Here is a 25,517-nt window from a genome sequence, read left to right as displayed (position 1 = left end):
AAACACACACACACACACACACACACACACACCCAGAACAGAGCTAGCCTCCAGTTTCCTCCTGGAGCACACTGTCATTCTAGCCTCTCCGTTCAAACAACCCGGATATTCCAAAGCGAGTAACGGGGAGCATCGCGCCGCAACAATGCAACCTTCCGAGCTGCTCCCCGTGCAGCTCCCACCCCCGCCCCCTTTCGCGGCGTGCCAAGAGTTTGGAGCGCGCGCACGCACATGAGCGCGGTGCCTGCGTATCCCTCCGCCTCCCTCCTCCTCTCCCCGCTCGGAGGCTCGACAACGATTTGGGAAATGAAGGGAGGAGGGAACTACTTTCCTGAAACTTGCTATGCTGCACACGACTTCGAGTTGCAGTGATTCGCCCGGAGGCCGAAGCTTTTAGTCCTCCTACCCACACGCCCTCTCAGTCCGGGCACCCCGCTCGGCAAGCCCAGCCCGTACCCGCTCCGGCCCTCCGGGAAGCCGGCGTCCCGGAGAAATCACCAGGGACTACTTCGCCTCCTTCTCCCGCGGGCGCCCCCCGGTTCGGGCAGCGGCGGCGGCGGAAGGAGCGGGCGGCGTGAGCGCTTCCGCCGCCCCCCTAGCGGCTCCCCTCTGGCGAGCGTGAGGAGCTGGCCCGCCGAGCTGCTGGTGGGCACTGGCTGGTGGGGGGCTCGCGGCCGCTCTCCTCGCTCTCCCGCCTCTTCTCGGGACCCTGCCGGTCGGGCGCGCCGCTCTTCTCCGGCCCGGGTGCGGACGATTGGTTCGCTCGCCCCTGCCTCACACGCGCCCCGCCGCCCCCTCCTCCCCCCTCTGGAGTCGTTCGGGCCGGAGCGTGTCTGGAGGAATCCGCCGCCGTGAGGCCCCTCGCCCGCTTCTGCTAGTCCCGAAGGACCGGCCCGGTCGCCGCCGGGGGCTGAGCGGGCAGCCGGCGGCGAGGCGGGAGATGGTGGGGTGGGCTCCGGCAGGACCGCGCCGCCGCCGCCCGGAGCCTGGGCTCGGCACCCCCCCGCCGGCCCCCACCGAGCGGAGCCCTGCTTCCTCCTCGCCGCATCCCTGAGGGAAGCGCCGCCTCTGCTCCCGGGTTCTCCGCCCGCCCGCCCGCTCGCTCCTTCCTGGCCGGACCCCGCCGCGCTCCACCCCAGTGGCCGGAGGAGCCGCTCTCCAGTCTGCCTTCACAGCCCCCTTCCTTTTTTCCTTTGCTCCCAATCCTCCCCGGCCTCATCGGATCTCTTGGTTGGGCGCTGAGGCGGGGGAAGAGGCTGGGGTCGCCACGGCGGAGGTTGTCGCCGCCACCCCCCTGCGGGGGTGGCCGGGGTTCCCGGCTGGGGGGGCACCGTTCCGGGTGAGGCATCCACCATGGTGAGGCCCCTGAGCCGCTGCCCCCGCGCCCCCCCGGCCGCCGCTGCCTCCTGCCCCTCGGTGCCGCTGCTGCTCCTCCGCCTGCTGTTGCTCCTCCATCTCCAGATCGGATCACGGTGAGGGAAAGATGAGCGAGGAGACGGCGACTTCTGACAACGAGTAAGCACCTCACAGATCTACATTACTTCCCCCCCACCCCCCATTCTTCCTCGGCACCTCCCCAGACCCCCTCGGAGACTTGGGTGCTTGCAATCCTGGAGAGTTGAGTGCATTCTGTTCTGGAGAAAACATTTGATTTCCTTAGCCATTTTATTTAATGGCAGCAACCCCCGACCCCCACCCCCACCCCCAGTATTTATTTGCTTGCTTCTGGGAGAACGTATTGAATGTTGGGCTGGAGTTGGGCTGGAATGGCAATTGTATGTCCATGAGATGGAATAATGTAGATGGATGGAGACGGGGTAGAAATTACCCCAGTGCCTGGAAGACCTCTGACCTGTCCTTTTTCACTTTAGCACACCAGTCAACATACCTTGAATATCCGTCCAGACTCCTTTATAGCTATTTCACTTGGAAACTAATGTGTGGGAGCACCTCCTGCAGCAAACTGCTCTTGAATCTTAATTCGATGAGTCAGTGACTCTTAAATACCGATTAAGCCTCCCCCCTCCCCCCCCCGCCCTTTTTAAACTTATGACCTGTAAGATTCTTGTAAAAAATGGGGCGAGGGAAACATTTTTATAATTTAATAGCATTAAGGACACCTGGAGTGTGGGAGATGTTGAACTATTCTATTTTGCCTTTGCGAATACTGGATTTGTCTTTATCAGGAGCATAAAAGAATTTTGTAGGCTAATTTTTATCTTTCAGCTATATTGAAACACACCGTTTACGTTGATTTAACACTGTTTACATTGCTGAACATGTTGATGACTTCATTCATTAACTTGTAGAGCGTCCCGGCTTAAGTTTTTGTTTATTTGGGCTGTCCTTATGTTTTCCAAACGAAATACTTTGGCTTTTAAATATTTTGCTTTAACATAACAGCTGACTGGAGGAATAATGATGCGGCAACAGTTTCCTATTGAGACGGGGTTTAATTCCCTGCGAATATTTGTGTCCGTTTTCTTGTAATTAAATTCAAGTTTTATCTTCGGAGGGTTGGAAATAGTTAAGTGAGTTAGGACTAGTCCTAGGACGCATTCCTTTAAGTAAAGTGCATTCCTCGAATCAGACCTTTCTGAGAAAACTTTAAAGTCCAAGGCCTAGGCTTGTTTAACATAAAATAGCTTGAGAAATGCCAAGCAGCATCCCCCCACCCCTCAACACACTCTTCTGATGAGCGGGGGTGGGAGAAGGTGGATTGCTGCAGTGTCAGTGCGGTCTAGAAGCAGAAGTGGCCGCCATGTTCTCTCTCTTTTTGTGAATCGCCCTCATTTGCATAGCACACTCTTCATTCATAAAAAAATAATTAAACATCCATCACCTTGGACATCTTGAAAGGATTTCCCAAGAAGAAAATTCGAAGCTCAATTGTCTGTCTTCATGTAGATTTTTGAGTTCAGAAAGTAAGGAGAATTCGAAGTTATAGGTTAAATTCAAAAACAGACGCCCACACAAACAACTACCCCTGTTCTCAGAATGTTGACACAGTTATGTGGGAAATATCAGTTCGGGGAGGTGCTGGGATCACGTGATCGCCTCCATTCATAAAATACCTGGCTGTCCATTCACAGTGCAGTACACTGTCTCACTGCCTTCCGCAGATTAGACCTACTTTGAGTGAGATCAAGAAGTATCTCAGCGCTTAGTTAGGAGAAAAACTGCTAAAAATCCGAACAGAATGACGATAATTTTTGCTGCTGTCTTCTTTTAAGAAAGTAGCCTGGATTAAAATGTCAAGTTCTATTTTGGAGATGGGAGAAGACTAATTACTATATTTAAAGTAAAATATTGAATACCTCCTTTTTGGGTGCAGCTAATTAGAAACGCTAATATGGGAATGTGAATTGACACACCTGTGAAATACAGTTTTTAAGTGAGCTCTTTTTCAAATACTTGTCATGGACAAATTGAGAGTACTGGTTTTTTGGTGTAGTGATTATCAGTGGATGATACCACTTTTACACTAAAAATGAATAAATATTCCCGGTGGTTTAATTGCAAAGATTTTGATATTTGAAACACCTAAGGGCAGTATTTACTGGTAGGATTGCCTTTTTAAAAAAAAAATTTTTTTAAATGTATTTAGTATGGGACAATTTGGAAATTATCTCACTCACCCAGACTTTTAGAATTCTGTTTTCACAAATTTATCCTGGTTTATTCGTAAATTTTTCCCTACTAGGGGCTTTGTTATGTTAATTTTGGTAGGACAAGAATAATGTTTTAGCGTATAATTTTTTGCCATGAGATGTTAACTCTTCATGGGGACAAACTCTTGGAGGTGTTACTTTAAATTTTTTTTTATTTTAGAAAGTGATGTGTTCATCCGATAATCAGTTTTATTATAGCCCGCATTGTTTGTGTAATAGCTAAACCACAAAGAGTGAACTTCTTCGGAATGTAGACTTTATTCCGATAACTTACATATTTCATCTTTCATATATATAGTAATGTTTTGAAATGGCAATTTATTATATACAATCATACATATTATGAAGAAACAAGAGATATATTATTGTAGATGCCCTTAAAGCCTTAGCATAGTTTAAAACTGCCCTGTAATATGGATTTTATTTGGGCCTTATGTTTATTTTTTCCTTTTGCTTTACTCTCTTTTTTTAAATCCACAATCAATAGGTATTTACTTAAAGTAGAGACTGTTCTTAACACTCGAATGTTTTTCCACCTGATTTCGACCTTTAAAAAGAGTGAAAATCACCAATATCTAGGCAAACTGTTAACCTTTTCTAGATAGCCATTGTGGTAAAATCTAGTAAGGCCTTTAGAGGCCTCATTTTGAAATCCTCTAGTACATGCTTATTTGAAATTAGAGTTCTGTGTAGAGAGAGAAATAGTTCTCAGAGGTTGACTGTGGGTATATAATTAATCAAGAATTACTGAAGGATCATATTATAAGTCTATAACACTTTGTCTTAGCAGTGCCAAACTTGGGGAAGGGTTGGTGAAAGTCTGCTTTTCTTCTCTAACCTGCAGTAGGAACTGGAACTGCATTAAAAGTGCCATTTAAAAAAAAAAAAACCCCTCCATGCAAGAGTAGTAGTTCATTTCAAATAATGTACAAAATGGTCTTTAAAGTGAGTAAGTAATAATTTATTTATTAAACAAATATTTATTTATTTAATAAGTCTTAACATTTGATATATAATCAAACTTTACCTTTTCTGTGATGTTGATGATGAATCATATTCATTTATTGGATTTTTACTATGTGCCAAGAATAAAAATATGTGAGAAATGCTTTACACATGTATTATGTAATTTATGTATATACATGTAGCTTCAACAGAGTAGAATTGCATAGTAGGTACTATCATACCTTAATATATTGTGAACATTTTCCTGTGTCATTAAATATTTCCTAAAACATAATTTTTAACACCTACATTATATTCACTGTATAACATATATTAGTTTTAATCAGTCTATCTCTTATTTCTGAACAATGCTGCATTTGATCCTGAGTTCTGTCTTCATCTAAATTTATTACTTTTTCCTTGAAATAATCTAGGAGTGGAGTAAAAGATGCAAATTTTAAGTTGTTTTATTTTTTCTGCTAAGTTGCCCTCTAGAAAAGAAACAGTGTCTGAGAGTGCTTATGCCTTGAAATGTCTGTCCAGTTCTCTTTGAAAAAAATTTTGCCAATTTTGAAGGTGGAAGTGAGATCATGTTCCTACTTTTAAAATGTGATGGATAATAAAATTGATTTTTCAAAAAACTTGTTAGGTTGTTTTGGGGCAGTTGGACTGTTTTTAAATATAAGCAGAATTAAAATGATCATACAAAAGGCATCTGCAGATAACTTATTTAACTCTTACCAACTTTTATGCAGTATGGTATAATATAAAGAACATTGGACTTGGAATTGGGAGATGCATTTCTGTCCTCAGTGTCACTAATTTATTCTATGATTCTGGGCAAGTGACAGCCTTTGTGGCCCTTAGTTTGCTCACTTGTAAATCAAGGAATATGAACTAAGCATCATTATGGGCCCTTGTGCTAAATTACCCTAAAGTAATACAGCGATAGACACATTGCAAGTCACTAGACTTGTAACATACGTATTTGTTAATTGGTCAATTTTATTAGATTGTTGATTTTGACATATTTAAGCAAATGAAAGACTTCCAGTAGAGATCTTGTAGTATTATGAAGTAGAAGCATGAATTTTGAAGAAACAAGATAAATTTGGAAACGGTGCATTCATAATCTTTTAAGACTTTCTCATTTTGAGCTTAATTTAATAGCCATGTGTCTTTGATAATATATATACATCACAGATGGAGAACTTTGTAGTGCTCTTTTTTTTTTTCTTTTAAATAAATATGGTCTCTGGATAAATAAGTGAACAAAAGGCTATTGGGCTTAAACATCAACTTGAGTAGTTCTAAGAAGAATATATTAAGATACCAGCCCTCGTGCTTTACTTACTGGCCTAGAAGTGTCAAAAGTAAAGCTTCTCATTTGGTTATTCATACAAATCATGTTAATCTAATACTAAAGGATAATTTCACATTTATTCAGTGTAACAAATTAACTCAGACAATGAATTTTTTCATTCTTTAACATTTAAGTTTAATTCGCTGTTTATCTCAAATTGTATGTCACAGCTGCATCTCATTTTAGAGTCCAGTACTAAAGTTATTACAAATCCCCAAGATGTTGTTTTTGTGGCACTCAGAATGGTTTGAAATGGAAAACAAACAAACAAACCTATTGGTGTATTTTTGTTCAAACATAGTTCATTATTTTTGCTAAAACATAATTCATTAGTAATGGATCTCAGACTGAGGTGTTAAATTGATTTAGACATAGAGTCTTAGAATTCAGAGTGTTTTTACTAATCTCTAACTGAAACTTGTTTACTTTCATAATTGAAGAAAATGCCAGCAAAGCATAGCAGCATCAGAGGTACTTGTGACAGCAACTGTATTAGTTTCCTAGGGCTGCCGTAACAAAGTACCACATGTGTGTCATGCCCATCTTCTCATAAGGACACTACTGGATTAGGAGCACACTCAACTCCAGTATGACCTTCTCTTAACTAATTACATCTGCAGTGACCCTCTTTCCAAATAAGGTCACATTCTGTGGTACTGGGGGTTAGGACCCAACATCCTTTTTGGAGAGATTCAATTCAACCCGTAATACCAATAGAAATCAGATTTTTTTTTTTTCTTACAGTACAATTGCTGTTCAGTTGTTACAGATATCTTGAAATAGCACTTACGGTCATCACTAGTTTGAAATTATTATAGTTATTAAGCCGTTGCTAGAGCTTGTATTTTAATATGTTAGTACAAAAACATTACTATATCAAAATTAATATTTTAGTATATGTGCTGCCAAAGCAAGCACCAAAATTAAAAATATTTTGATAATTATTTCAATATAATTGATTTCTTTTGTAATTTTATGTATTTTGTTTTAAGCCTTTAATATTCTGAGAAAGGGGGCCATTGGCTTCACCAGACTGCCGAAGAGGTCCATGGCACAAAAAGCTAAAGTCTTCTGCTATGACTGAGGCCCTAAAGACTGAACCCAAAGATAGAGATTATAAAATAGGAAGATTAAGAAACATGAACGATAAGATGAACAAGTCCAAGTTACAGCTAGCGGTTGCAAAAGAAGAGGTAATGGGAGAGAGGAAATATTGAGAGATACTGGCTGAGAATTTTCAAAAAGTAGCAAATTAAACCCAATTCAGTGAACTAAAAACAACAAAGCCTCACAGTAAAACCGAGTTTATCGTGAGATTGCAAGAATGTCAACATGAGAAAATCAATGTAGTTTATCACATTTGAAGATTAAGGAAGAGAAATGATAAAATCTTAAATGCCAGATTGTCATTCAGTCTCTGCTTATAATATGGAAGTGAATGTCCATAATTTATAGATTTATAATTGTTCATAAATATGGATTTATATTATTTTTCTGCTTCCTAGAAGATTTAGACTTTTAATTTTTCTGATTTAAAATGAGAGTGTTGGATTTGATCAACTTTTAGTGTTGCTTTTAGTTCAAGAATCCTAAGTGATTTTCTTTGTACTTCTGAAATCCACATTTAATCATTCATGTAGCTCATAAATACAGGATTGACTACATAAATTACTTTGTATCTGAAATTTTAAAATTACCTTGGAAGGCATTTTCTTTCTATATTTAGAGTATAAAGAATAAGCTTTGGTAAATTTAAGAGTAATTGGAAATTAAATTTTAATCTAATATCAGTTTTATTATTTTATTTCTAAATGTTATCTGTAAAACAGGGAGTATAGTTTAGATAAAGGCCATTATGACTTGGAATGCAGAATGTAATTGTTCTCCTGGTAGTATATAATGGTACTGTTTCTTATGATTAGACACATTTTGTTTGTCTGTTCCCTTGGTTAGAGATTACTTTCACAAATACACCGTATTTGTTAATGTGTTGGTATCCAGTAGTTGCATTACCGAAATTTAGATGGAATTTAGTGAAATGTGACTTTGATGCCACTTTTTCAAAGTTATTGTAACTTTTACCACATCAGAATGTTAATGATTAACTTTGGCATAAAATCACCAAACATTTTTTACTGTTCTGTTGTGAATTACATTGATATTCTGAGATTGGGATTAGGGATCAATTCTGGGTTTGCCCCCTTAGTAATATGTAAAAACATTTCAGAATTTTAGTTGCTGAATTATATATATGGATTTCTTAGTTTTTCTGGATTTTCTTCAAGAATTTCAGTTCAGTGACATTTGAGTGCCTACTGGGCACTTGACTTTTATTTAGCCCCGGAGATACAAAGGTAAGTAAAACCTGATAACTGCTTTCACTATCCAGCAAGGGAACTAGATCCCTCTGAAATGTGGTGAGTGCTCTGCGTATGAAGTTCTTCAAGGCTTAAGAAGAAAGTAATTCTACCTTTGGTGGATGGCAGAGTGGGAGTTGGGTGAAGGAAGCCTTCAGGAAAGAGATGGCATTTAGGAGTCAGCCAGAGAAGAGGGCAATGGAAAGAGGAAGGGCATTCCAAGAAGATGGAAAAAAAACCCCAAACAAGCATAAAAGTTATTTCAGTGGTCTAAACCAAACCTGCAGTATCTCCCAAGTATGCCTGTAGTTGAAGTGGAAAATTGACCAAGGAGAATATTAAATAGTAATAGAAAAATGAATAGGGAGAATCAGGAGTGTTTTTAAGGGAGAGTGAGAAGAGACAACAAAAGAAAAGTCTTGAGAGGTAGGAGAGAAAGTATTGAAGACAAAATGGGAAGTGATGAAGTGGAGGCAGCAAAAAGTAAGATTACATAAATTTAGGGGGAAGTGTTAATAGTTGAGATTATTTGTTGGATGAGATGGTGTCAGTAATGGAGAGGAAGAGAAAAAAGATTTAAGGAAAGGTGGGTAATTGGGAGAGCAAGGCCCAGGAAAGAGGAGTCTTGCAAACTGTTTTACTGCTTGTGTCAGATACTGTCCTAGATTTAATCCTTCTAATGACCATGTGAGCTAAGCGTTATCCATAGTTTACAGATGAGATAACTGAGACTTAAGAGAGGTTTAGTAACTTGCCCACAGCCACGCAAGGGAGTGTGAGAACTGAGATTCAAATTGCACTGTATTTATACTACACTATATCTCATATATTTAATGGCCAGACTAGATTTTGAAGAAAATAAGTGTGAAGTGATAGGTAGACAAGTAGAAGTGACAGCTGTTTTGAGGGACTACAAGTTTTGGTAAAGTTAAAGAGCATGTAGAGTGGAAGTGGGGAAAATCGAAAGATAGATTTTGATCAAAGAACACAGACTCCAGAGTGATAACATATGAGGGAAGATTAAAGTAGAAACAGGTTGTTAGAAGTAGAGGAACCAGCATCTGTTAGGATATTTAAAAAGGTCACCACTGTGGCTGTTCAAGTTGCTGGGTTGGTATCGGAAGTTGAGGCGGAGAGGAATCCTGAGCCAGCACCAGTGTATCTTATAAGTGTGTAGGATGAGCTGCTTAGAGTGGGAGTATGAATATTGACATCTGCCACTGCAATTTAAAGAGACAGGAGTAAGCGTTTTGGGATTGGAAATTGAAAAGGAGTATGCCAAGGGGAGGAGGATAAGAAAAGGGAAGGGCTTAGCCGGGAGGAGTTGAGAGTATTGGAAATGAATAGGATCTCATGTAATAATGGTCCTACCAAGAATGAGGGGTGTTGGGAATTAGGAAATAGAGAGGAAGACAGAAATATGAATAAATTATCCAGATTTGGATTTTATTAAGAACTTTGTTTTCTGAGAGGCTGATCAAGATGTTGACTGATTTTGTAGGGCTTTATCCAAATAAATTATATTGTCTTTGACAGAATGTTTTGTATTTTTTGTGTACTCCATTCCTAGTGTGGTTAGAAAGCCCTTTTCAAAACAAAATTCACTAATTAAATTTCTACAATTAACATGGTGTTCATAATTAACATGATCCTGTGGTTACTACTGACTGTCCCATTAAGACTTTGGCAAATCATGTAACCTGTCTTTGTGCTTGATTCTCCATCTGTAAAACCAGGATAACATGGCCCTACTTCAGAGCCATGTTAAGATAACACGTAACCTCCCTTCCCCTCCCAATAACATTTTTTGATTAGAGATAAGAGAATATTAAAAAGAACTTTTAGTTCTTGAGAAGAAAGGTACTATGTTCATGAAATAATCAGTGCTCATTTTCATTTAGTCTGAAGGTAAGGTTACTTTTTAAAAAGGATTATTGATCTGCTGGAAAAATTGTATTTCACTTTAAATGTTAAAAAGCTGCTTTTCAGAAAAACTTAAAATTTAAACATTCCAACAAGCAAAAAAATAATTTAAATCTATATTGTGAACATTTTTAAAGCAATTTTAATACCTGAGCACATTTTGGAAGTACATATGAGTAGATTTGATGTCTCTCCATCAATTTCAGGGAAAAGCTATCTTTCTCAGAGTCAAATGAAGGAGTTTTCAAATTATATGGAGGGAAAAAAATCTACTTTCATGGGAGAAGGGGAGAGGAATTTTTTTTTCAGGTTATTAAAGATTTAGACATTTAATTTTTCGCAACTGTAATCAACTAGGATCCCTGTTAATAGGTGAGATAGGCTAGATCTGCTAGCTAGAAGTTCATTGCTTGTGGTTTAGTGCCGACTTTAATTTGGACAGCTAAAGGTCTGTAAGCTTATGTTTAGTTCATTTTATAGTCATCAACAGCTAAAGGAAAAATTTGTTTATATTTTGATTTAGCCTGATGTTTAGCATTATTATTCTGAAACTGTATCATTAATTCAAAAATAACAGCCTTAGATACACAATTACTGAAACTTGGTTTACGAATGAATTTTAAGTTATCTACAAATCAAGATTTTGAATGAATGTAAATCAGGAACTTAAAAATACGATGATGAAAAAAAAAATACGATGATGAAAAACGTATATGCTTTTTCTCTTGAGAATTATTTGATCTAAAAAACCAAACTTAATTAACTTAGTAAAGGTTAAGAAAATATAGCAAATAACTTTAATAAGTAGCATATCAAATTAAGATATTCTTCAACTCTGCATTATGATTTTTTCAAAAAGGAAGGGGAGAGACAGGAGATGAATGAATAAGACAAGGTGGCCTCTCTAATCATCTTAGTTTTCCTTAGCAGTTTTTCATCTTGATACTTCTGGAGAGAGCCAGACTTAGCTTCTAAGCAAGCCAAAAGAAAAAGAATGTATCTGATGTTATATAGACCCTATTATTGTTGAGTCTGCAACTGTGTAATGTGTACTAGGCCCCAGCATACATCAAATAAGTCGTTTGATTATGGCTAACTTCTAGTCTTCCCATTTTTGCATTTACGCCTTTTCAGACAGATTTAGCCTAGGTACTTAGGAGGAGGAAAACTGAGCTGAATCCTTTTAACTGACTCCTATTGTCTGAATGTTTGTTTCCCCACCAAACTCATATGTTGAAATCCTAACCTCCAAAGACAGTGGTATAATGAGGTGGGGCCTCTAGGAGGTGCTTAAATCATGAGGATGGAGGTTCCACAGAGATCCCTAGCCCCTTGCACCATGTGAAAAGTCCCTAGCTGTGAACCAGGAAGAAGGCCCGTACCCAGCCATGCTGGCATCTCGATCTTGAACTTGTCAGCCTCCAGAACTGTTAAAAATAAATTTCTGTTGTTTATTCGCTACCCAGTCTGTCATATTTTGTTATTGCAACCTGAATGAACTAAGATGCTGACTTTTCTTTGTTTTGGGGAGGACAAGGAGCAATAATTACATCAAAGAAAGAACAAAATCAATTAAAAACCCAACATAGTTTTCAGTTGCTTCTGGTTCCATACAAATATATTTTACTTGTTTTAATAGTGTACATATGAATATTTATTATTTATTTTCACTGGATATACTTAAAGAATTTCTATGCTTATACATAGTTTTTTTAGTAATCATTATTTTAATGCCTATAATAGTTCATCAAGTTGTACCATAAGTTTACATAGCTGTTTTCTTCTTAGTGAACACTTCAGGTGTCCCACTCTTATAAGTAACATTGTAATGGGCATCTTTTCTGCATATAATTGTTTTTTTTCTGTTCAATTAATTTCTTAGGATAAATTTACAGGAGTGAAATAATTATGTCAAAGAATATAAGTGGCTTTTTAAAAATTCTGGTTATGAAATGCTGCTTCCAAAAATTTGTATTTTTTCTGTTGTGGATTATTTATAAATGACATTCTCATATTTCTTAGATTCCATTTTTGTTCTTTAGTACCTTGTGGGTTTTTTTACATAGCTCCCAGTATGTAATTAAATGATAGCTAATATTTGAGTTATTACCAGCATTGTCTTAAAATCATTTGATAGATTTAGTCTTCATAACAACTATTTTAAATGTTATTACTATTATTACCACCATTTACAAAGATGAGGAAGCTGGGGCTTAGGGAAGTTGAATAGCTTGGCAAAGATTACATAGCTGGTGAAGACTCCAAAGCCTGTACCCTAAAACAGTAGCTTTTAAACTCTCGACTGTAATAGTAACAAATACTTTATACTGTTTGACACAGTGTACATACATACATACATGCATTCATACACACACACACAAAACCTTTTGTAAAACAACTTAGACTTACGGTGATGACACAGGCTGACTTCTGTATTCTATAGACTAGAATTATATATTACAGAATATTTTATCTATTCTGTGTAAAGTTAATGCTGGTAAAGACCCTTGTAGTTAAAAGTACCCAGTTCTGAACTACAGTGCATTATATGGGATATTGTCCTCTAAGGATGTATCTCCTTATTGGTACTAAAGATTTACATTTATGTTCAGCTTATTATTTCATGAAAGAAAGAGATAATATGAAAAGGTATAGGATTCTCAGGGGAGTGCATTTCAAGGTTGAGTTGTGAGGCATTGTAGGGGAATTCAGATTTGAATTGCTGTAACTAGATTATAGATAATAAGCCTTATGTCATTGCTTCTCAGATTTCTTTCACTGAAGTGCCCCGAATGTTAAGGGAGTGTATCCCAAAGCAGCCTGTAAAATTGTATAATTATTTTGAAATCTAGTAAACTATCACAAAGATATCATGTGAATATTGCATTTTAATCAATAATAGAGTTGTATTTTCAGTATGAAATGTTTTTAGTCATTTATATTAGGAAAAAAAAGAAGAACTCTTAACCACGCAGTCTTTACGTATTTATATCCTATGGCATTATATGTCTCTAACTTGTATGACACATTCCTGGGAGAATGTGTACTCTGGTGAGAGGCAGCATTTGGGGTACATTAGGGTGTTGCTCAAGGGTAAGTCATGATTGTGCACTGTAATTATAGCAGCTGCCATTTTCAAACAAAAAGTAGGAATGTATGAATCCAGCAAACATTAATAGAAACTTTTTGAAGTACAAAAACAATATAATCACATTGTAGGAAACTTGGAAGACAACTGGAAATTACCCATAGAAGAAATTTTCTTTTTTGCACTCTTATTAAAAGTTTTGTAAAGGCAAGAAATATATAGGAAGGATTTGAAATTTAAAATTTGTTGTTTCTCTGAAAACTTCACGTAGATCATATGATTTATATAGATAGTGAATTACCTGGGTCAGAAAGAATAGAATTATGCTAATTGGCACACTAAGAAATCTGCAAAGCTGTGTAGAAAAGAAAGAAAAACTCAGGTTCTAGCCTCAGTTTTGCCATTTACTTATGTGACTTAGAGCAAATCTTTTAGTGTCTGAGCATCTGTGCTAATGAAGACAGTAATCTTTTCTCATCCATAAATTACTTTTTGCCTGAAAATTGTATAAAAATGGATTTATGTATGTATGAGTTTTGATTTACTCACAAGGAAAGGTAGTGTTTTCTAGAGGATTCGGGGGGGAAAAAGAGAGGTAAGGCAGAAGACAGAAAAAGAAAAGGTTCTAGCAAAACCTTAGGGAGAGGAGGAAAGCTGAGGAAAATGAACCTAAGCCTTAGAATTGAAATGTCTGGGCCTGTTTGGGGAACTAAAGGGGATTGTACACATAAGGAATATAGCTAAGTTAAAGATTATATAACCTCCATATTGAGAAGTAATGCAAAATATCTACATAGGTTACATAAGCTTTGCGAAATATCTACATAGTTAAAATCAAACTGTGTATTAAATGCACTGGAAAATGCCCTTTTAAAATATTGTTTTCAGTAAAACAAGTTCACAAGAATGTTGAGAACCTGAAGTGGGATGGGGGAGATCCTAAACGCTTTAAAGTGATCAGGGGATGGTAAATGAGAATTCGTTATACAAGACCCACTATTTTTGAAAGATAGTTACTGTTGATATTCTGTCCATTATTTGAGCATGCTTTCCTTATTTCTTTATTAATGAAGGTAAGGTAATTATAAGAGTTTTCATAAGCTCATATATTAAAGCAGTGTTTGGTACACAATAAGCACTGTTTGCCAGTATGCCTTCAGATATGACTGCAGTCTCTTACCTTATTTTCTTTCTAAATATTTAAGTCTTTTCCTCAGTTGCAGTAATAACCTTACCATCTTAGTTGGGGAGGGATTCCTGCCAGCTTTTGTACATCTCCAGCCTTTGAAATCATTATAAAGCAATTGTAGAAAATACATTTTTACCACTAGGTTTTAATTCACTGTCTCTCATTTCTTTCCAAATGTTTCTATTACTTTATTGAAATACTTTTTTTTTCTCTGCTGAAATTTTCCTTATTTCCATTTGCTACCATTTGGGCCTTATCGGAGTTCTTTGAGAATCTAAAGCAGTGTTTCCGATAGAAGTTTCTGTGGTGAAGGAAATGTTCTGTTTGTGCTATCCAGTATGATGCTCCTGTGTGGCTGTTTGGCTTATGAGTACTTGAAATGTGGCTTGAAGGACTGAGGAACTAAAATTTTAATTTAAATTGCCACATGCTAATGATTCCTTTATCAGATAGTGCAGATCCTGAGTGTTTCTAACCCTTCAGTCCCAGCAAATTTTTGAAACCAATGACATGGTCTCTATTCAATCTTAGCCAGTTTGTTGAAGAAAATTCTAATCTTTTAAATAGGGGGATAGCTAGAGGAAGTGCAGCATTTTCCAAAGTATGGAACTTGCCCCTGGTATGTAAGGTAATTTCAGTTGTTTCACAGATGGGGCATTAAATTGACAAGTTACTCCTTTCTCAATACTTTTTGCATCTCAATTAAAATTTATTTTTTATATGTTTGTTGTTTTTTAATAAGGAAGGAGTGATGTCAACCTCAGTCTCTGGTAGATAAGCCAATACTGTTTGGCTTTTACTATATTAAATTTTATGGTTACCATCTATTTATGGCTTGTGATAGTTTTTTTTTTTTTTTTTTTTTTTACTTGGCTGTTGTGATTAAAACCTTTCCTTTTAGGAATAACAGTTTTTGGATAATATATATGATACACATATAAAGCAAAAAAGTAATGAAGGTCATGACTATCAAAACAAAATTGAGTTTGTGACATACTGATCTAGTGGAAGAATTGGATTGGTAGGGAATCAGGAGCCCTGCTGTGCCACTAGTTTGCTGAGCAGGTCTCTGTCTTTTTTAGGGATGGTTTCTGCTTTAGGAGGTGGGAAAGAGGTTGGTTTAGAGTGAGAAGAGATTTTAAATCTTAAAATGTGTTTTATTCTGTAATAAATCATACCATTTTAGGTAGTAGCTAATGTGTGTTAAGCATTTTGCTGCGTGTCAAACATGAATTATGTCATTTGACCCTTCATTCCAAAGCAGGTTACAATTAACTCTCAATTCTTTTTTAAAAAACCTTTGGTGCACAGAATTAGACTAATCATTATCTTGGTTCATACTGTCATCATTGGTCTATATATGGACCTCTGTAGTCTACTGTTTTTACTTTTTAATTGACAAATACCCACTCACAGTACAATCCAAGAATCAGGACAGTGATGATTATTAAAATCTACCTAATGTGCTTCTGTTATATTCCTTTTATCTCTTCTTAGAGCTTACTCTGTCCTGAGTTGTGTATTTACCATTTATTTCCTATTAAAAAAAACTTTATCATATATATTTGAACTCTATAAAAGGAATATACATATGTAAATATCAACTCCTGAACTTGATTTTTTTTTTTTACACTCAGTAATAGTAAGATGTGACCATTCTTTTTGCTATAGTTTTTTGTTCATTTGCCCTGACGTGTAATATTCCATTGTGTGACATTACCACAATATAGACAATCTGTTGTCTAAGGATATTTGAGTTATTTTCAGTTATTTCCTATCATGAACATTACCACTGTGAACATTTTTGTAATATGCTTCTGATGCATATATGCTAAAGGTTCTCTTTAATATGTATTTAGGAGTAAAATAGTTGGGTTTAAGTTATGTTGTAAATTTTCAAGTTTATAAGGTAATGCCAAACTGTGTCCCCACATAGTTCCAATTTGTACTCCTACTGGCAGTGTAAGAGAATGGGTATAAAAACTGCATTTTTATAGCAGATAATGATATTTGCTAAAATTTTTTGATTGCTTACTATGTGCCAGACACTGTTCTCATTGCTTATATGAATTAATAAATTCTTAAAATCCCACAACCACTCTATTGGGTACTGTTACATCCATTTTATAGATGAGGAAATTGAGGCATGATGAGGTTAGTTAGTAAATGACTGTTAGGATTCAAACTTGGTTAGGTCGGGCTGCAGAGTCCAGCCTCTGAACTGTTGTGATATTTTACCTCTCCAAATGCATATCTGTGCATTCACCTTCTCCTTCCTTTTTCCCCTATCCCCATCAATTTCTTGGCCTTTATGTACTTTTGATAGTGAGTGTTGGTTATTTTGTCCTTATATTATTGTGTGTTAGCATTGTCCATTGTATAGTCTTCCTTTAAAAAGCAATTTCTTAGAAAACCTGAGTTTTCTAGAACAAGTAAGATGGCTCAGATGATATCTAGCATTTTTGGCTCTAGTATTTTGTAATTTGACATAATCTCCTATATATTTCATAATTTCAGGGTAATCTTATTCACATTTTCTCTTTTTAAATATTAAAATGTGAAACAGTTTAGTGTACTTTATTTCATTGTATAATTTTATTTAAAGTTAATTCTGTATTTTTTAATAGAATCTTTTTAATCTATTAAGTAGTTAAAAAAAATTCTGGCATGGACATGAATGTATACTCATCTCCACATAGGCTTTTGTATGTACATCTCTTGAACTGAATGAATTTTTTTCCTTTAACATTTGTAGGTATTGTTCTTGAGGTAGTTTATTTATTAAGCCAATCATCTTTGTAATCTGCTAGATGCTTGGTAGATGTTTTGTTTTTTGTTTTACCTTTTAGGTACTGAGTTAAGATGAAGTGTTATTTTAAAATTCTAATTGTAGTGATAGATGAGAATTTATTTGCTTAACGTTGAATGACAAAATTCTAGACCCAATAATATACACCTAATTATCCATATATCTTGCCAAAGTAGGGTATTATCTAAACCTCAGATGTTAAAGTGTTTAGGTTCTGTAAAAATAGTATTTAGAACTGTTTCAGTAAAGAAAAGTCTGTTAATTCAAATCCGTTATGTGTGTGCTGCACATTTAGTGGTAGTTAAATGTTTTCGGTGCAGTGGGCCCTAAAGGATCAATCACACGTGTGTTGGAGTGGTAGGCTGATAGAAGCAGCCAAACAGATGGAGATCAGGATGTTGCAGCATTTCTTATTAGTCAAATTTAGTCCTTCTTCTGGATTTTACATTGCTCTTAGGTTTGGCACAGTCATTAGTGCTGATGCTGAATGAAACAGCTACAATAAACGTTTATTGAGCCTTTCTTATATGCCAGAGAAAGGATTGGAAACTAACATTTTTGAGATTCCAGGTGTTAAGCCTATAGGCTTTGGGGATGTAGATGAGTAAAATCTGGGTCTTTGCCTTCACAGAGTTCTCAGTCTGCTCTTAGAAATACATGATTGGTTCTTTGGTAATGAAGGACTTGATTCTCTGCTAGGGGAAAATACAGTTGTCCCAGAAGAGTGAGGAAAAACATTGAAAGTAAAAATTACTTCATTTTGAAGAGACATGTTTACATGTTATGTGTAACTTTGTGTATAGTTCAGTAGTCTTGTGATCTGACAAAGTAGCTATAGTCTTGTCTTTCAGTTCACTTTGAAGTAGGATAGATTGTGTAAGAAAGGCAAAAGATTTAGTGTCTTAACAACTTAGAGCTAAGGGTAGATGATTACTGTGAACTTAGTCTTTTTATAACTTCACACATTATGTATTATAAAGTTCTATATATTAATGTTTATTTATAGGATGTGAATGACTTTAGTCTTTCCTTTTTAAAAAATCATGTCTGACTAGCAAGAGCTTTGAAATGAGTAATTTGTAATTGTTTAGCCCAGTTGGGTCAGGCTTTAGTGTAAGAGCATGAGATATGTCGTTCAAAGACAGATAAATGGTTCAGACAGCCTAAATTTCTGATAGGAAGACTAAGGGGCATTTTAGGTGAAGTACACAGTTGTGGTTCCAAACTCTTCACATAACTTGTCATGAACCTACTGAACCTACCGTAATTTTTCTCTGTTTCCTCTTAATTATTTGTATTAAAAATTGGAGATTTTATGGGCAGAGATGTCAAGGTAGAAGCACTGAAGGGATTACATGAACATTGCCTCTTACCAGCCTACATAATCTTGAGAATTTTTTCACTGTTATATACTAAAGAGCTGCTCAAAGATATGTGGCAGTTATTGGTAAAACAAGTATAAGCTAGTCTTCCTCATATTGCTGTGTTTCTTCAGAAATTCATGTGTGTTTATATAATCTCACTTTGAAATAATTTTAGACCTACAAAATAATTTTTTCCTACAAAAAAGTAGGAAAAAATATACAAAGAATATCCATATATTCTTCACCTGTCTTCCCAAAATTTTAGTATCTTACATAGCCCAATCAGGAAATTAACATCGATGTAATATTATCTACTGACCTTATTTCAAGTTTCATCAGTTCCATAATGTCCTTTTTTCTAGTTCAGGATACAATCCAACATTGCATATTGTATTAAGTATTCATGTCTCCTTAGCCTCCTTTAATCTGGAATAGCTCTTCGGTGTTTCTTTCATAATTTTGAAACTTTTTTGAAGAGTACTGGCCAGGTATTTTGTGGAATGTTCTTCAGTTTGATTAAATTGAAGTTAAACATTTTGGGCAACAATACTATAGAGTGAAGGTGTCTTCATGCTTTAGGAGGTCTGTGATGGTGATATATCCCATGCTGATGATATGAACTTTGATCATTTGGTTAAGATGATGCCTGCCAGTTTCTCAAATGGTAGATCCTTTGTGTAATAAGCATCTTCTAGGGGGTGATACTTTGAGATTATGTAAATATCCTGTTTCCTATTATACACTTGCTCACTATTTTTAATGTCTGTTTATGAGTCTTGTCTGTAACATATATTGTGATGTTTGCCAAATTGGTGATTTTGTTTCCATTATTCCTTTCACCTTTATTAATTGGAATTCTATAGACAGCTTTCTCTTCTCCCCACCATTTATTTATTTATTATTTATTTCTATTAGTATGGACAATAATCCATTGCTGTCATTATTTTGATACTCTGTTGTCCTAGATTTGGCCATTGGGAGCCCCATCAAGTTGGTTTCTGTGCCTTTTGACATGTTCCTTCATTTTTTGAGCACTTCCTTTTTGTTTTCTTTTGTTTGTTTGTTTAAAAATTTTTTTTTGTTTTTTGACAGGGAAGTAGGATTTATTGGTGGGCATGAGCAAGGAGGGGACACTGTTAAGGCTGTCATGAATGCAGGGCCCACCATTTGTCCAGGGGCCACAATTAGGCATGTATTTGACCCCACACCCATCCGGGATGAGCCACTTTTTTGCTACCCTGTTTTCAAATTCATCTGCATTCAACTTAGTAAATCCCTGCTTCTTGGAGATATGGATCTTCTGGCAGCCAGGGAACTTAAACTTGGCCCTGCAGAAGGCCTCAATCACATGCTCCTTGCTCTGCAGCTTGGTGCGGATGGACACTATGACTTGGCCAGTGTGGACCCTGGCCACTGTGCCCTGGGGCTTTCCAAAGGCACCATGAACACCTATCTGGAGCCTAGATTCGGACAGCATGCCAGTCATGAATGGCCACTAGAAAGGGCTGTCTCCAAGGTCCCTTAGGGCAACCCATAGAGGCAACAGGCTGCATACACTACCGAGGAGGCTGCTGTTTGCAGCCATTGCACACGGGGCCCCCATGGGGAAAAGGGCGCGGTCGGCTTAATTGACCGCAGATGAGCACTTCCTTTTTGGCTTCACAAGATGTTCTAGGCTCATTTCGTATTTTCCCTGCCACAGCTGTAGAGTCATCCTATTTATCCAAGGAACTCTGGTTTCTTTTATTGGAGAATTATATTTAGAAACTATTATCTGAGTGGTAGGTGTGCTTATTGGCATTAGGGTGATGCTGGTGGTACCCCATTTTACAGATGAAGAAAACTAAGCTGAAAGTTAGAAGTCTTGTTCATAACAGCCAGGTAAAAGTGATACAGTTGGGACATAAACTCAGGCCTTCTCTGTCCAAAGTCCGGGTTCTTTCTACTTTCTCTCCTATATCACTGTAATTCCTTCCTTGCACTTGTCTTTTCCGTTAATTCTGTTATTTGTCTTTCCTGGCACGGACAGGGCACACTTTAGTTCGTAATATTCAAGAAAATTATTAAACATTATAATAGGTATAGCTGTTTCAAAACAGAAAATAGTCATTGCAGTCCCAAAAATATATTCTTGCTATGGTTAAGGCAGTATGCTAGACATTGGTAGTATTTGAGTATATGTTTTGGGAGGACATTGTGCTGAGAATGTTTTTTTGTTTGTTTACTATGTGGCATTTTTTTTTCCCCCTCAGTAGTTAAGGGGTTGAGGTAGGTGGTATCGCTATTGTAAATTGATTCATTATCCATGGCTCTCGGCCTTAGCGCCATCTTCTGAGAAACGTCCGCCCCATGAGAGCGAAGTGGAGGAAGCAGCGCATGTGCAGGCTGAAGCGCAAAAGAAGAAAGGTGAGGCAGAGGTCCAAGTATACTCGTACCCGTGGAGGCCACGGGAGCAGAAACAAAGGGCAGCCAGAGGCCAGGCAAGCTGGTGCAAATTGTCAGACTGCCTGCCTCCTGTCTAGAAGTTGTCTCAACGAATCTGGAACATTCATGACCATTACGATCGCCTCAACCACCTTGGAGAGACCCACCTTGCTCGTATCAAAACGGTCCCCTTTGGTCCTTTGCCATGGACCTGTGATATTCTGGACTAGTTCTGTTCTCAGTTGTGGCTGAGAATGTAACATGTGTACAATAAATCATCTCTTTTGCTGTCTTAGCTGAAGAAAAATAAAATAAGTTGATTCATTATCCATGAATCCAAATGGCTTAGAGATTTATATATTATATATAAATTATGCTAAATGAATATATAGTATTTAGATTAATATATAATATGTGCCTCCTTTTAATACATTGCCACTTAATTTAGTAATATTATGCAACCATATATGATATCTGTTTGCTAAGCACACTTACGTAAGCACTTTATGTTGTTGCTTTTAATTCTTACAGTATCTTCTTGAGTCGATACTATTTTTCCCATATTCCATGTGAGCAAAGAGACTTAAGTGATTTGCCTAAGATCATAAAGTTTAATAAATATCATAAAGTGGTTTTAAATCCAAGTTTTATACTGCCTACTGTGTGAAGTACTGTTTCTGTTATATATGTATTCACAGTTTCAGAGTGTCTGTTAGTTGTCATGTTGAGGGTTTGATGAACGAGTTTATTCTGTATACCTCCATGGGGGATTTTGAGTTCATTCTGCCAAGGTTGGAAGCCCAGTTCTGTCACTTACCAGTTTTGTGATCTTGGACACTTGTAAATCATGTCTGTAAAATGAGGATAATAATTATATGTTTTGGAAGATTATTGTGAGGATTAAATGTAATCCATGTAAAACATTGAACTGTGTAAATAGCAAGTACTGAAGTGTTAGCTGCTATTAATAGTAGTAGTAGTAGAAGTAACTAATTCGTTGCAAAGAAATTTTAAAAGTTCATACTGTAGAATAAATACTAAGTATTAATTGACAAATATTTATGATGGACTACCTGGGATAGTTTTACAAGTCTTGGATAGTTCATGGAATCAAAGAAATTTAGAATGAGAAAGGATTTCGATTAAATAGCATCTTGTCTCTTTAAGTTTTTTGGATGAGGGTATTAAGGCCTGGAATGATAAAATAATTTGCCCAAAATGTTACAGTTGCATTGTATCAGTCTCAGTGGAAACTTTGATTTTTGACTGTTAATTCTATGTTTTTTCCACTGTAGATTTTTTTCCCAATATCTGTTAAGGGAAATAATTTATTTAGGGATGTCATCCTCTTCTTTACTTTTAGGAATCATTGATACCAGTAATCAACAATAATGCCTAAAATATAGCTAATGTAAGTTGGAAGAGAAATATCTGATTTGCCTTTTTAAAGGGATTTTAAAGGGATTTTAATCAGAATCCCTTCATTAATAGGAACAACAGGTAAATGAAAAAGCATCTCTGAAAGCACAGTTCAGATCCTCATGCTAGTCAGCAGGATCTTGGCAAGAAATAGTTTATTTAGCTTGTGGGTGAGTTGTTTATTTAATTTTTAGAAAAGTAAAAGATGCAAAGAAGGTAAAGGTCATGTAGATTCTTATCATCCGAAGTTAATCACTGTTAATCAACTGTCTTAGTCCCAGGTTTTTAAAAAAATCCATTATTGTTTTTGTGATGGTAATTATAATTGAGTTAGGCTACTAAATCTATTTTACCTAAAAATAGATGAGATGAAAAATGTGATATTTCAGCCTCAGTTATTTAGGACATTTGGTTGAGCACTGTATTCAGGAAGTTAATGAGTGTGTATGTGGACCAGCAAACTACATTTTCTTTTGTAAGCAAAACCAACTGCAAAACCAAACGAGAACGAGTAAGTGCAAATTATTTAGCATCTCTTATAACTAAAAGGACTACTTAGAATGTGAACTCTTGACCATCATTCAGGAATGTGGCTGTAAAGTGGATGGCACATTAAAGGAGAAAGCAGTGAATTGCTTTGCCTAGTGAGTGAGCTTAGCCCATCACCTAACATCCATATCTAAAAAGTTGTTATTTATTCTTTTCCCCCACACACATAGCCATTGTGACAAATTCATAATCTACCAGTATGATGAGATATTTCGAAACTAGGTTAGATGAGGAAGAGTCATAGGAACTTGTCATGTTGAGCTTGGGAAGAGTTGATCAGCAAAAAATGTTAGCTATCTCCAGATAATTAAAGACCTCATAAAATATTTGGAGTAAACTTAGATTCTCTTATTCCTGAGAAAAAAACCAGATGGAGGTTAAAGGGTGGGGATGTAAATTTTTGTTTTATGAAGAAGACAACTTCCTAATGATGTGAGTTGGCTAATAATGGAATGGACTGTCTCCTGAAGTTGGGAGTTTCACAACCTGTTATTTTCAAACTGAGTTAAAAAGAATTATGATCATCAATGTAGATCTTTTCAAAATGGATCTTTTCTTTAACCTGTGTTGTGTGTTGTATTAGTCTATGTCTTTCAGGTTCCTTATAACTGCTTAAGTTCTATGCTTTTTAATTTTTATACACTTAGTACACCACTCTGAAGTTTCCACCTTCTGAAAAATGCACATTTTTCTGTATAAAAATAAAATGCATACCTTTGGAGAATTGCCTCACAGTTTGAGATGTATGGATGAAGAAAAAATCATCTGTTAATCTTCTGGTTTAAAGGAAAGCACACATCACACATATTCAATTCATGTTCACTTATAGGAAGTTCCTGAAAATTTTAAATGTAAAGTTCCTACCCATTTCAACATACCTTCCTCTTTAGTAGATGCTATGAGCTCTTATAGGGCAAAGAAAGTATGTTTTTGTGGCTGTTTTAAATTTATCTGTGAAATATCTATATGAATTTTATCTGTGGAATGAAAAAGCTTTCACTCCTTGATGCTTTCGCCAGCATTACTGAGATCATATATGTTCCCATGTATACATCTTTTTGGAAATAGGTGTGATTTTACTATATGTTCATTAAGCATTCCTTATTCTGCTCAAGAAACCATGGATGGTATGTTTGATTCATTCCAGCTGTGTCTGATATAAAAGCTGCTGACCTAGATAGATAAGTGGTATTAGACTGGTTTGAGTTTTTGGATATTAGAAACACTTGAAAATTCTTACTATGCCTATTTCCTAATACTAATGGGAAATATATTCTCTATATCTTAACTATAATCTTTTACTTATTACAGATTTTAAAATGAAAGTTTATAGATTATAATTTGATGATTAAAATTTGGTGATGGTTGTTTAACTTGATGATTAAAGTTTGGCGATGGTTGTTTTATTTCACCATTCCCTGTTTTTAATTTCACATGAGGACCGTGGCTTGTAGGTTAGTAGGAGCCTTACTGGCATGCTGTTTTTGTTTTGTTTTTTAAACTACTGTGTATGAGGACCACGATGCTGATTTAAATCCAATGTTGCTCATAATTGAAAAGCTTCTCCTGAGTTTTAGTGGATTTCCATGAGGTATACTAGGTTGCTGAACATTTTTGGGGTCAGGGGATGGAGTGGTATTGGGCTTTATATAAAGGGTATGTTGTCAGGGTGGACATGTTTACTTTGTGAAATTAGGATTACAGATTTGAGACTTGTTTCTCTGCAGAAGGGGGAGTCATGATTGTGGAATCATTTTTTTAAGTAGATGCTCTGACCTTATATTTAGACTTATAAAATTGTAGAAAAATGGAAAATATAATTGATAAAGAATATTTATTCCAAATACTATTCTTACTTTTACATAAATGAAGCTGGGAGTAAAGAGTGACTTTTTTTTTTACTTTCTAGTCACAGCTATAAGTTGTGGAGCAGAACTAGAACAGCATGGGTTTTAAATCCTTGCTCAGTCACTTGCAAGTGACGTAAGTTACTTAACCTCTTGAAACTTTAGTTTCCTTATCTGTAATATAGAATAACACCATTTTGCAGGGTTATCATCAGAATTAAAGATAAGTCCCAAATAGATTAGGCATATGGTAAGAGCTACGTAAATGTTTGCTATTAAATGTTTGTTATTAGACCTTGGATTGCTTTGTTTCATTTTGGTACTTTTATTGTTTTTGTGATTATAAAAGAAGAGAATAAAGGTTACCTCTAACTCTGCTACTAAAGGATAGCCATGATGACATCATGTTGTGAAGTTTTAAGGTGTATTATTCACATTTTATCTTTTTATTTCTCTAAAACTGAGTCTTAGGGCTTAGCCTCTTGCCGTGAATGAAATATATAGCTCTTGCAGGGTTTTGAGCAAGAGTCATGTGACCTGACTTATGTTTTTAAAAGATCACTCAAATG

The 25,517-nt window shown here is 36.5% G+C and overlaps 1 protein-coding gene and 1 non-coding gene across 2 annotated transcripts in view; one reads left to right on the top strand and one right to left on the bottom strand.

Annotated features, from left to right (window-relative positions):
* The first annotated feature begins 1,383 nt into the window (after positions 1 to 1,383).
* SPRED1 (sprouty related EVH1 domain containing 1) overlaps positions 1,384 to 25,517 on the top strand; it is a 122,667-nt gene continuing 98,533 nt past the window's right edge. The window contains exon 1 of the mRNA XM_007180427.2: positions 1,384 to 1,515. Within this exon, the coding sequence (XP_007180489.1) occupies positions 1,484 to 1,515 (32 nt within the window). The 5' untranslated portion in view covers positions 1,384 to 1,483. The remainder of the gene's footprint in view (positions 1,516 to 25,517) is intronic.
* LOC114237771 (small nucleolar RNA SNORA70) lies at positions 20,213 to 20,347 on the bottom strand. The gene has a single exon (XR_003623282.1). It is a non-coding gene; the product is annotated as a small nucleolar RNA SNORA70 (small nucleolar RNA).

This window comes from Balaenoptera acutorostrata, chromosome 3, assembly GCF_949987535.1.
Source record: "Balaenoptera acutorostrata chromosome 3, mBalAcu1.1, whole genome shotgun sequence".
NCBI classification, from domain to species: domain Eukaryota; kingdom Metazoa; phylum Chordata; class Mammalia; order Artiodactyla; family Balaenopteridae; genus Balaenoptera; species Balaenoptera acutorostrata.
Note: the sequence above shows the minus strand (reverse complement) of the source record. Positions and strands in the feature narration are given on the sequence as shown.